Source organism: Cryptotermes secundus, unplaced genomic scaffold, assembly GCF_002891405.2.
Source record: "Cryptotermes secundus unplaced genomic scaffold, Csec_1.0 scaffold267, whole genome shotgun sequence".
NCBI lineage: Eukaryota > Metazoa > Arthropoda > Insecta > Blattodea > Kalotermitidae > Cryptotermes > Cryptotermes secundus.
Window position 1 is genome coordinate 708,471 of NW_019733322.1, and position 13,544 is coordinate 722,014.

At 41.5% G+C, this 13,544-nt stretch overlaps 1 protein-coding gene across 1 annotated transcript; it reads left to right on the plus strand.

The window, feature by feature from the left end:
- The first annotated feature begins 837 nt into the window (after positions 1 to 837).
- On the plus strand, positions 838 to 4,253 carry LOC111867943. The gene is made up of 3 exons (XM_023858184.2): positions 838 to 942; positions 2,369 to 2,651; positions 3,774 to 4,253. The coding sequence occupies exons 1-3, from the start codon at positions 876 to 878 to the stop codon at positions 3,850 to 3,852; spliced, it is 429 nt and encodes a 142-aa protein (XP_023713952.1). The 5' UTR covers positions 838 to 875; the 3' UTR covers positions 3,853 to 4,253.
- The last annotated feature ends 9,291 nt before the right edge of the window (positions 4,254 to 13,544 follow it).

Sequence of the window (13,544 nt, forward strand, 5' to 3'; positions counted from 1 at the left end):
TCAGGCGATGGTGTTATATTTCTGAGAGGTAGGTAGGCGAGGTTTGGGAGGAAGAGGTCGTGGCCTGCTTGGAGGAATTATCCCTCCATTATCTTCTTTTTAGTTTCTTAGGTTGCGGTGAGACTGAGTCCACTTGGTACGGCGGGCCACTAACTGGCCGGATGATAGATGATGAGTGTGCAGCAGTCGGTGGAATGAGAATTGGCAGGGGAAACCGAGGTGCTTGAAGAAAACCTTCCCCAATGCCATTTTTTGCACCACAAATCCAACATGACCTGACCTGACCTGAGCTCGAACCCGGGCTGCCGCGGTGGGAATCCGGCGACTGACCGCCTGAACTGAGACAAGGCCATTCTCCCCCCAAAAGTCAGAGAATAACGAAAATCAGAAAATATATCAGTCGGGTTGGCCATTGACCCGGCCGAGATTCGAATCAGGGTTACCACCACACTAACTTTCTCATTGCAAAATTGAAAGGTGATTCCCTCACTTCTACTGCTGAAAAGGGATAAAAACCCTTACGTATTTTCTTTACTGTGACACTTCGTAGTAGCACAGTACAATACCTTGCTTGATTCGAAGTCACAGCGGAAAAACCACACACCTGAGTATGACGTGCTGCTTTAAGTATTTGAAGGGCCAAGTCCTTTGACTGCTATTGGTTCATTTTACGTCTTAACTTATTTCCAGGCAACGCCATTCACGATTCTATGATCCGTGTGATGTAAGAGCGTCAAGATAACGTGCAGAGCAGAAATCCATTCAAGAGCAGTGACGTAAAGCCCCTCCCACTACGAAGACTCGAGACCAGCATCTCCTCTCGAGGCAGATATAAGCGTCTGGAGTAGACGTGTGCAGTAACAGAAACGTTTGCTATGGCCGGCGTAACTTCATCGTGGCTCAGCATTGCCGTATGCGTCGCTTGTCTGGCAGCGGCGTCTGGTACGTATATGTTTTATATATAATTCGGTTTCTTCTTGAAAAACCGGTCTTAGTATGACTCAGGAATTCACGAAGTAGTTGTAATATTCACCAGCTGACTAACAGCTGCGTTATAACCGGCTTCTGAAATGAATTACGCTTTTTATAACCATTTTAAGCTCAGATGTGTTTGTGCGATTGCCTCATAACCTTGCATTCCCTTCGTGAATTTATTACAAGTTTTACAGCCTCAGAACCGGTTTATAGAACCAAACGTCAAAGAAGTATAATGAATTATTTATGCAAAACGTTAGCCAATACAGTTTTAGCGTAACAAACCTGTTGTTCCTTCCACAAAGTGTACTGAAAGCGTTCGACAGCTTTTCTGTGCCACATAACCTCGTCAGTAAGATAACGCTGTATAAAAATAATTGTGGCTGGAATATATTTGTGGAAGCTTGACTTTTATTCTTCCAGAGAGATAGGGGATAGGGGCTAGCTCTGTCTATTGGACCCAACTGAGTAGGTTTTGCCTGAAGACGGGGACAGATTCCAGTTCCCGAAACGTTGTGTTTTTTAATAAAAACTAGACTTTTTTTTTTAGAACAGACAAGATGATGGATAATGTCCAGCAACATATTAATTGTAACAATTTACCATCATCACAAACTTTTAGATCTTATTCACATAAAAGTGTCTTGATAACGTAATATATCGACGCAAAATGCGTACTATTAAAGCGTTGTAATATCGGTCTCTGGTGGGCTTATCGCGGAGTCTAAGCACCTTGAACATGTGTGTGAATGTGCTTAAAGAAGAGTTAACTTTAGAACTATATATACATTCCCCCATACGCCTTCATGTCGTAGTGTTTAATTTGTTAAGCACAGGGACAACATATATATTTTACCTTAGATTTATATACATCCCACAAAGAGAATACATATTCAGCCGGATGTCACGGTTGAGTGATTGGCGTTCATTAATTTTATTATTATTGCTACTACTAGTTTGGGAATCATATTTCCTAATCTCGGTCAGGAAACTGATAACTGTGAAGCAAATAACCTTAAAATAATTTGAACTACTTCCAGACGTAGCTTATTCTTCGGAATTTTTCATTTAAAATTTTGTTCCGCATTCGACGATGTATAACCAATCCAGGTGAGGAGTAGCCCATTTACATTAAGAAGTAACACATACTCGTGTATACATGTACTAAGACGTACTTGAACTCTCTCAGGTGTATGTGATATAAAAAATTCTCTATGATGAGAATTTGTGTACTGTGCCACATACATTAAATCCCAGACAATTATTTAGAGTTTGGGATGAGGTTGTGTTTGTAAAAATATATTTTAACCACGCAAATTACAGTTCTAGGTTCGCATAGACAATTCATAGAGGCCTATGTATATGAGTATTTTAATAATGAATATTGTTTTAGGTGCCCCAAGACACAGTGCAGAGCTTGAAGCTCCTGAAGCATCTGCAGCCCTCCTATCACGCCTACGAAGAGCGTCAGGTCCCGAGGACATGTCAAGGAGTCTCAGCGGTATCTTAGATGCTCCACAGGAACCCCATAAGCGAAGTCTTACTTTGCAGGATGAGGCAGTTCAACTGGAAAATCTGCTGAAGGAGGAAGGGAACTTCGAACCCCGTCAAAATGGCGGCAGCTTCAGTCCTGTTAGAAACTATGAAAATGGAAACAAAATATCTTCTTTACCCGCGTAAGTTTAATTAAAACTTTCCATTAATAAGGCTACAGTCAGAGTTTTGGTAGAGTAAAAAAAAAGAAAAGTAAGTATATCCCTGTAACAGGCCGTGAAGGCCCATAGGGCTGTGAGACGTTGAGGCTCCCACATTATCTAGACAATCGGCTCAAAGATGGCGGTAAAGTTGTCAGCCTTACGCGCCGGCCGCGCTTTACTCCCCAGGAAATTTATTTAATTAATTCTTGGTATTCATTTCTGTTAGAGGCTGAGTGAACCCCAGGGCCATAGTGCATCCGGAAGGATTAGCTCAATTGAAAAAAAAAAATCCAATGACCTCATCGGAACTTTAACCCGCGACCTTCCGGCTTGCAGCACAGTGCCCCTTCCGAGTTTGGGTTCTACTTATAATTATTTCCCATGATCTGTGCTTATTTTAGAGTTTCAATTGGGCATTCGCAATGTTAGCTGTAAATGCTCAGAGTTCTGAATACAAAATTGTAATTTACCTTCAGGTGAGGATCAATTTCTCTTCCTTCTTACAATTACACTCAGGAGCTTTCTCCGCACACTGGCCACAGAATACGTTCCTCTTTTAATTTAAAGGTACAGTTGTCTATCAGCACAAGAATCCTGCAGTAATGCAGGTAAAGCTCCATGTATTCTTAATTTTAGCAGCAGACTGGGGTTAACAATCAGCTTCACACTCCAGCCGCTCTACTCTACGGGAAAAGAATTTTTACATGCTTGATTATAGATCTGGTATTGGGGTGAACAGTGATGGGTGTCGAACAAAGTTAGGTACAAACACTCGTTATCACGAAGCCCAAGTTACAGCGTACAAAATTTGTTTAGAGACTTATCGTGCAAACCTGACTTAAATGTTTGATATTAAGATACATAACTTGCATTTGAAACATTCTTTGATACGACGTATATTTAACAAAACAAACAAAAAAATCTTCTGTCTGGCTGTAGCGATGTATCTGTGGCGCTGATCGCCGTGAAGGGTACCTGCTATGGAACTCTTAAGATCGTTTACGCGAAGTACGAGCGCTGTATCGTCAGATCCGAGAATTTCATAATAATATATCTTGTTCGTAGCGTGGAAAGAGTTAACATTTGTTCTTCCTTGTACAGATTCCGGCGGATTCCCTCACTGAGCAATAACTGCCCGACGTGTGTTCCGGACTCATTTCGCTGGAGGGATATGGACTAGCCTCCAGGTCTACACGCGTCTTGTGTTCTGGCAACTATGTTCCCGACATCGGAATTCCAATTCTGGGGTCAGGGTCTCGAACAGAAAACAGCTATTTCATTCAGCACTCTTCTAATAATTTATTTGTGTGTTTATTCGTCATATAAATACTGGAGGGAAAATGTCAGTAGAGACACACTTATTGCGATTATCAGGATAAATTCATTCACAGTGAGAAGTTATCATTCCTCATTTGATTTCATATTCCTATTTTCGCATGTCGCTATTTATTAAAATATTTCATGAAGAAGTGTTCACAAAGTGTCAGTGTCACAGGTGGAAATATGCGAAAGATTTTGAAAACGATTAAATGGAAATTAGCCTTAGCGCTGAAACACCAAATAAAGAGACTGAATGTAAGATTTGAGGTTTCCACGGCGGTGATTGCGGAAGAACGACGTCTTCTGGGAAATAGCGCCGTGTAGATCTTACGTGGCTCTAGACTCTGCAGCCACCTGCTCACGCTGGTTCCTCGCTTGCGGATTTTTCTACCCTAAAGATGGAGGCGATAAATTCCTACGAAACGTCGGTTCACATAAGATCTACACGCGCCACATCCCAGAAGACTGCACTTCAAAGAGACTGAAGTTTGAAACTTATGGTGCATCCTTTGATGCTTAGAGAACTGGACTTGATAACTAGGACCAGTGTCTAGTCAGACTGAGCAGTATTAGACACGTATATTAACCCCTTCTGTGCCATTCTTCGGAGAAGGCAACCGCTTAGCCCATTTATATTTCCTGTCAACTGAAACGTAGCCTTTGCTTCTGCTCCCTGAGGACCGTTGCATTGAACCGTCTAAAGTAGCTTACATGTTGGTTATTGCAGATCGATGTTATAAACGCTGGCAAAATTTATGATGACTATGCACCGGCAACCTAATCGTGATGGACACTATATGGGTTAATGTATGTGCATATAATATTATATTGTACTAATTGTATTTATTGAAGAACAAAAACTTACCTATTACTATCCACTTAAATTAATTTCCAAGCGAAACAAAGTGTTACATTAGCATGGACTTGGAAAAGGATATTCAGGGCATAATGCTATTCTGGAACTGCTATTGACTTCTTTATTTCCATAAACACGATTCAAGGTCACATTTAGAGGAAGCGCAGTAACATCACGTCTGAAGCTTGTTTACACCAAATGTAATTCCTCCATAAGAAGTATCTTAGGAGAAATGTTGAATCTTAGGAGAGAAAAATTAATTAAGCATAGTTATAATAATAAGAAACATATTACAGCTGAGCACACGCATTTATACCACCGTGTAAATATCTCCAAGCTCGCTCTTAAACAATTCTAGGGCCTCGGTTCGATTGTAAGAACTTGGAAAACCGAAAAATGTAATTGATTTACTTCTCATAAAAATTGAGAGGTCAGTATTTGTTTCAACGAATAGAGCTATCTTTTGTTCATTTTGAAAACTTTCTCCAGCTACCCAAATTTGATATCACGTCTTGGTGTTAACGCATTTTGTGGCTGCCGTTGTGAGACTGATGTATGACTCTGGGACACCCTCTTGGCAACCAATATCATAGATCTAGCCGTATACATGACGTAGAGCTTAAGGAAAGTTATTCTTTCTGAGCATCCTGAAGGATAACCATGAATGTCGGTTGACTACAGAAACTTTGTGTTTGTTAATAACTTATAGAAAGCTACGTCTAATAGACCTAGTATAAGATATACATATTTTTACATTGCACTGAAATAGGGGAAACCTGTGGAAAATTGCCTTTTCCGAAGCTTGTCCATGCTACTGGAACGCGACGGACGTCAGCTAGCTGCACTAAGCAAAAGAGCTTAGGGTTGTGCGTATGAATGTTTAAGAGCAATGTTCATTAATAAGTAAGAGTATGAAATCTGTTGCACTCTCTGGTATTGCAGAATTTATCATTAATGATTCCATGAGTGTTACACTTATAGATTAGTTACCAAAGTCAGTGAAGATAACTGGTTCAGACCATTCCTGTGTTTGTTCGTCAGTATTTTTATATGGACTTATATTTTAGTTTCAATAAATATTGTTACCAAAATAATATAGGTTCTTGCGTTTCATATCAGTTTTGTGACCTTTCCATATAAAACTTCGACGTACATAAACTTAAACAGATTAGATCCTGTCCAATTTTTCTTCAAAGCACACCAAATATGTTTTGAATTTTGGGGATGGACGCCAGAATTAATCCAGTTCTCATCGTTATATTCGGACTTGTGTTTGCGTGGCCAAAAGGCCATAACTGGAGAAGCGAAGAAAGGACGAACAGTTTAGCACAGCGGTAGCGCTCATAAAAGTCCACAGCTGGATCCTCGCCCAGATATGAAACTCTATTGAATGCATTTTCTCGCATTTTATTCAGTCTCTAGAGGCGGATGCCGGGCTAGAACCTTCAACTCTGTCCCCACTATCCCCTTCTGTTCTCCTGCCTACTCATCACTCATGAAACTGATGCTACTAGGCGTTCTGAGGAAGAGAGGACAATTACTCTTATTTGGAATGAGTGCAGATGTAAAGCTAAAGCTGTCCCTGTGCTCAACGAATTAAACACTATGCCATGAAGGCGTATGGAGGAGTGGATATATAGATCTCCATTTTCTTGATCTCGGTACTAGCTGGAGATGAGTGGTCAGCTTCACGCACCTGCCGCTTTATCCCCGGTACCCATGGGATAGGAGGCTGAGTGGACCCCAGTGCTGGTTTGGACGATTTGGAGAAGAGAAAAAATTCTTGACCCTACCGGGTTCGAACTCCGTTGTTCAGCTCGTAGCCAGTCTCTATACCGATTATACTACCCCGACTCCTTGACTGCAGATGTTCCTGCCCAATTCGAAACTTGTAATTTTTTAAAACACGTTACGTTTTTCGTCGAATTAGGATACAATATTAAAGAGGTTGAAGAGTGTATCTTCAGCAAAATATATAGTAAGTAAGTAAAGGTATCCCTGTAACAGGCCGTGGAGGCCTATAGAGTTGTGAGATGTTCAGGTTCCCACATTTTCTAGACAATAGGCTCATGGTTGGCGGCAATATATATAATTATATTAATTCATCTGTAGTTAATATTTCTTGTAATTTCTTGAAGTCACACTTCGTACATTCATTGTAACAAATTTACAAAGAATGTAAGATCGGGGACCGGTATTTGACTCTCACTTCCGTAGTTCAGTGTTTACAAATCGTCCCTACCTCCGCAGCTCTCAGTAAAGCAGACCATGTACTGCACATTTGCCTATGAGTAAAATGTGTTCGCTCATAAATCTTTATGATTTTTATTTTTATGAATCTTTTTATTGTGGATTGCAGAGCCTAAAATTATTTGACATGAATAAATTTAAAGTACCTAAATTATAACAAATTTAAATCAATACGCTTAAAAGACAACAACAAGAATGATGAAGACGTAAAATAGTAAACTGAAGATGGCGGTCATGTAAAGCGAAGTATGTAATAAATATGAAAACATTAAAAAAATATCGAAATAGGAACAATTTAAGAAAGAAAACCTGCTACGGCCGAAAACATGGATACGATCTCAGATCTGTCTGTGTTTTCGTCGTAACGTTTCAGTTAAACATGTCACTACATACCGTCTGAGAAATATGATCCAGTTGATATTACTCGTGTCTGTTCGGAATCTGGTAGGCTTACGTATGGTGTGCTGCAGGGGACGAAGCACAGTGGGTTACCCCGCGTGCACACACACAGCGAATGCCGCACTTTTGCTCACTGGTGGAAGACTGGAGGGACTGGAGAGCGTGGAGAGGGTGGAGAGACTGCTCAGACTGAAAGACATCGCCTAGGAAAAACTCCCTTTATACGAGTATTTCAGAATGCTGAATTACCGGCTAAGACTGTTGGGACAGACGTTTCTGTACATGTAAATTTAAAGACTAGCAAAAAACCAAGCCATAAACAGGTATAAAAAACCAAGAGAAAATTAATTAGTAAATATTTAATAAAACAAGTGAGCCGGGATAGCGCAGGTAGTATAGAGACTAGCTACTGACTGGACGACCGAGGGGTCGGAGTTCGGGTCCCGGTGGGGTCAAGAATTTTCACTTCTCCATGTCTTCCGGACCGGCTCTGGGGTCCACCCAACCTTTTATCCATTGGGTACAGGGGCTCTCTCCCCGGAGGTAAAGCGGCCGGGGAGTGTAGCTGATCATTCATCTCCAGTTAGTGCCGAGGTGAAGAAAATATGGAGCTATACATCCACTCCTTCACACACCTTAATGGTGTAATGCTTAAATAGTTAAGTACAAGGACAACTTTACCTTTTAGTAAAACAAAGTCCTCGACCGACTGCGTAAAAGAAATACTTCTGAGAAATTATATAAAAATATCAGCATGTGTTAGTGGGGTCTGGATTGGTAGGTGGATATACTGAACATCTATAAACCGCAACTGAGAGTAAACATAATTGTTATACGGATCTATACACCCTATAAATCACTGTTCCTAACATTAAGTTCTCTACGTCTTCACCAGGACTCCTAACAATGAAAGTTTCTTTGCTTCCGTGCTCACGTCCTTGCTGGACGGCGACTGGCTCATAATTCTTCATGACTACAATTCACGGCCTCCTATACATCACCGTCTCTTTCGACCGTAGGCTCTAGGCCTCAGCACGGACGGCATAGAATATATCGTTCCAACATCTCGTCGATTGTTGTGTTACGTGTGAGCGGTAGCTTGAGTATTTGCCTAGTCGTTACCTAGCAGCGGAAGGCTTTTCTGTCATCATGTCACAGTATACAACCGGACGTATAATTATGTTGAACTCTATATATAAATAGAAATGAACTAGCAATACATAGAATTGCTGTTACTGCTACCGGTACAACATATATCCTACACAACTAAAGACTTACCATCTATCCCTCTCCATGCTAAGAGTACATTTAGAGCAAGGACGATTTTTAGTGTGGCAGCCTTTAAAGATTATGATATTTTTCTCGCTCCTAGTTGATTATAAATTATTCAAAAAGAATGAACCGATTTTATTACGCAATATTTTATTAAAGGAAAGTAATACAAAACTCCAGCCAAGTCACAAGTATTCTACTCACAATCAACTTTTATTTCCTGTCTTACAAGTGTTCAATGTGGCCACCACCTGCAGCACAGGCAATATCAATGAGATAAGAGAATTCCTCCCAGGCGGGTATCAGCATATCACTATACACTGAGTTAATCGCTGTTGTTATTCGATGTTTAAGGTCATTGAGGTTAGTGGGTAGCGGTGGAACATAAACGTGATCTTTTACGTATCCCCTCAGGAAGAAATCACACACGGTGAGGTCTGGGGATTTCACAGGCCAAGCACAAAGAGCAAGGTCTTGGGCCCCCTTCCGACCAATCCATCGCTGGGGCACTTTTTCATTTAAAAAAGCTCGGACCATCAGGTGCCAGTGGGGCGGTGCTCCATCTTGTTGAGAAATGAAGTCATGCGAATCTGCTTGCAGTGAAGTGAAGAGCCAGTTTTGGAGCATATCGAGATAGGTTTGTCCTGTAACGGTGTTTCCTTCAAAGAAAAAGGGACCATAAACCTTGTCCTGAGGCACAGCACAGAAGACATTCACCTTAGGGGAATCTCTTTCGCGCTCAGCTGTTTCATGTGGGTGCTCTGTTCCCCAAATACGCACATTGTGACGATTGACTGTGCCGCTCAACTGAAAAGTCGCTTCATCACTAAGAATTAAACGCGAAATGAAGGTTTCGTCTTCCATCATCTCCAGCATCGAATCGCAAAATTCCATCCGCTTCCTTTTGTCGTCATTGGTAAGTGCCTGAACGAGCTGCAGTCTGTATGGTTTCAAATGTAGACGTACTGTTAGCACACGCCAGACAGTGGATTGAGGGATCGCAAGCTCACGGCTAGCTCAATTTGTTGACTTCTGCGGGCTCCTCTCAAACGCAGCATGGATTCTCGCCACTTGTTCCTCCGAGACTCGTGGTCGTCCTGGACTTTTTCCTTTACACAGACACCCACTCTCTTGAAACTGTCGAAACCACCGTCGAATGTTCTTGGGACAGGGCGGATTAATGCCGAATTGTCTTCGAAAAGCACGCTGCACCGTGACAACTGAATTTATTTTCGCGAACTCGAGAACGCAGGACGCCTTTTGCTGAGGTCTCGCCATTCCGAGGGTAAAGGAACAATTGAACGTTGTCGGAAGAACAACGAGACTTCAGCGCCCCTGTGGCAGTCATTCACAACTTAGAGAACTCCTCTTTCAAATGGTCACTGACTCATTCCATGACGATGCTTGATAACTGAAGCAATGCGTCATGAAATCGGTTCATTCTTTTTGAATAACGCATTATTTCAGGTTTTGAAGGTTCCAAAGCAGTGCCCGCTCGTCCTTCTGCTAGAGGTTATGTATTTGATTGGAAATATTTTTATATGAAGCTGGTAGGGCTGCATTATAGTGAAATTTGATCTAATATTGCGAGGCCTAAGTGACGGTGAAATTTATGTGTTACCATTGGGAGCACTGCATGTAAAGCAAGCAGTGTAACGTGGAAATTGGGTAACAACTCAGCATTTGATCTGGGATAGAGGAAAACCGCGGAAAACCTTGATCGAGTAGGTCGGTCGCAGGACCTTCTGAATGCAAACTGACTTCTAGCCAGCGGTCTGACATTAAACCCTAACGTTAGCCCCTTTTTGGCTGTTGCTTTATTTGGAAAAAAAAAAAAATGTTTGTTTTTATATATATTTATGTGTGTAGTTTGGAAGAGCAGAAAACAGCTGTGCATGACATTTGCAAAAAGACTGCATGCCACTTTGTCCACCACAGATCCCACTTGACCAGACCCGGGGTCGACCCGGGCCGCCGCGGTGCGAAGGCAGCGACTAACTGCTTCAGCTATGGCGCGACCTTATATGGGGTATGTTGCTCATCAAATAACAGAAGTGTGTGTTACAGATCATATTTAATCTCATTTACTCCATCTCACCATACTGTTCAGCACAAATGATTGGTCGAAATGGCCGCCGACGTACGAGACGTTCTGGGAAGCTTTCAGTATTCTGGTTACTTGTAAAGAGATCTGCAAGCGGATTACCTTGCAAGCAGGTCTAACTCATTGCTCCAACTGTTCTGCTTATAACATATCGGCACGGACCGCACAGAAAACACCGTTCCTCTATTACGTTCGCTTATGCTGGGATGCTCATATAATCGCTACTTAGATAATGTCTAGCAATAACCGTTGTTTACACAGTCATTATTTAGCAGCGGCTTTTGTATAACTGTTTATCTCGCGGTCGTTGCCTAGCAAGTGTCTACATGTCACAATACGATATAAAGAATGAAGTTTTAAAACTAGGTTATGTGGATTTACTGAAACGTTGGTAATTTCTTAACTTTTCAAGAAACTTCCTGCTTTTATGGAAGGTTCATAACCATCTTCACAAAGATCATTAGTGGACAATATCCCGAACCAGTTCAGTCCAATGCATATCTTCGAAACCGATTTCTTTACAAGAAAATATACGTTCGTATTGCGGACAGAGACCACCTAAGAGTGGAAAAGCAAGTAAAGAAAGAATTTTACAAAGCAATCAGTTACACTGCAATAATAGGCACAATAGATCACTGTGGTCATGGTGCAAGGGCCGAGAAGGCCCACCCCTTATACATTCATACACTGTAGTAACCTAAACCTCAACACCTGTAGCTGGATACAGCACGAAGCTTCTCCCATCTTCACAGGGGTCCAGAATCTCAGAAAAAAACAAAAAATAGTGTACCACCCCCATCCATGTCGCTTGTTCTCGGCCCTCTTCTTTCTGAAGAATTTCAAAATCCATACGGAAACAAGCAGAAGAACGCCTTCATATCGCGATCAAACCATGTCAAGGCTTTCATTGCCGCAAGCGAACACAGGCAGAGCCTAGTATCCGTCGAAATCATGGCTCCAGTGTTCAAGGTTTGGAGCATACTGTGGATTATGAAATCCGTCCTGCCATATCACACTTGTTTAGTATCTGTGGACCAACCAAGTCTACAGAAGAAACAGAACAAATAATGCAGTCAGTACCAGCATCTGAATATAGGCCACTCTATGATCAGCAGTCAAATAATACACGGCCAACTTGGATCTGACTGGAAAGGATAAGGCAATAATACTGGGCATCTGCTGAGTAGCGAACTTGTGCGCATCAAGTGAACAGCTACGGCTGTCACGCTGGCATTACTTGGTGTCAGAGCCGCTAAACCTTAGAATGGAAGCGTGAGCTTAGCAACGTAATACAGCCTTGACAAGGACCGCGTAGGAAACACGGCATCATAGTCTGTTTTTTGCGACCGTTGCCTAGCAACCGCCAATTCTTTCAATCGCCATGTCACGATATTATATAATTTTACGATACATCAGAATTTTACACCCTGGTATCTACGACTGTCAAAAATGTTCCCTCAATTTAAACCTCTCATGGTTAAAGCATTTTTCAAAATGTAGATTTTAAAGTATTTTGAATATGTGTTACATTATATCAGCAATTTTCAACCAGTGTGACGCGAAGGGTCCGCAGGTATCCCGCTGGAGTTTGAGGAAAAGTCGAAAAGAAGGGAGAAGGATTCGAGGAATAAAATAATCTTCGAAATCCATGATCAATATTATTTTTAGAAGCAACACAATGATTAGAACTTTGGCTATTGAAATTTTAACACAGTTTTATTACTCGTTTTGTTAATGATAAGAGCTTTTCTTTAAAAATCGATGGTATGTCTTCACAATTTTAGTGCCCTGTTCGGTGTGCCGTGAGTTGAAGAAGGCTGAAAAGCTCTGCAATAAATTCTAAGAAAAGTATTGTGAAGAACTGAGACTGGAAAACTTTTCACACCGCTTGCCCATGGCGAAGAATGCTACAAGCATGGTGTACATGTACTGCGGCTTAGGAAGGAAACTAACCAAGAAGGGTACGGAGACAGGCGGTATTAATGGGAGAAAAGGATGAATGTATCTGACAGTTTTTTTTTCTCTGCGGAGACTGCTTGGATCTAAGGGCGAAGGCACATCAAGGAAACTGGCAACCGCAACGCAACCGCAATTTCCGAGAATTGTTATCAGCCTCAGTTGAACACATGTTACTGAGTGGAGCACTGCCGTGCCGTTTCCCCAATTTGCTCTGCTCCATTCAGTACCATGTGTTCAACTCAGACTGATAACAATTCTCGGAAATTGCGGTTGCGTTGCGGTTGCCAGTTTCCTTGGTCTGCCCTCACCTTATGAGACGAGTGTAAGGATGAAATTACATAATGAGGAGCTTCAAAATTTTCATACTTCAGCAGTATTATTAGGGCAATTTATCTGTCAAAAGGGTATCATAACGGGACACGTAGAATTTGAAGGTTCGTGCGAAACGTTGGTAGCGGTCTATCATACTACACGGAGTCATAACTCTAAAGATATTAACTTTCATATTCAGCAGCCTCAGAATCACAGATCCCTTTTACTGCAGTACAATTATTGATGCTTACAGTGCCGATTGAGTTTCCAGTTTGCTTTCGAAAGGTAACTTAGACTTCCAAAGGTCTATTTTGTGTTGAAATCATAAAGAAACATTCTTGAAGAGGGTTTCCTTTAGTATTGTAACTTTCCTGGCCGTTGTTCTCTTGTGTGTGTGTGT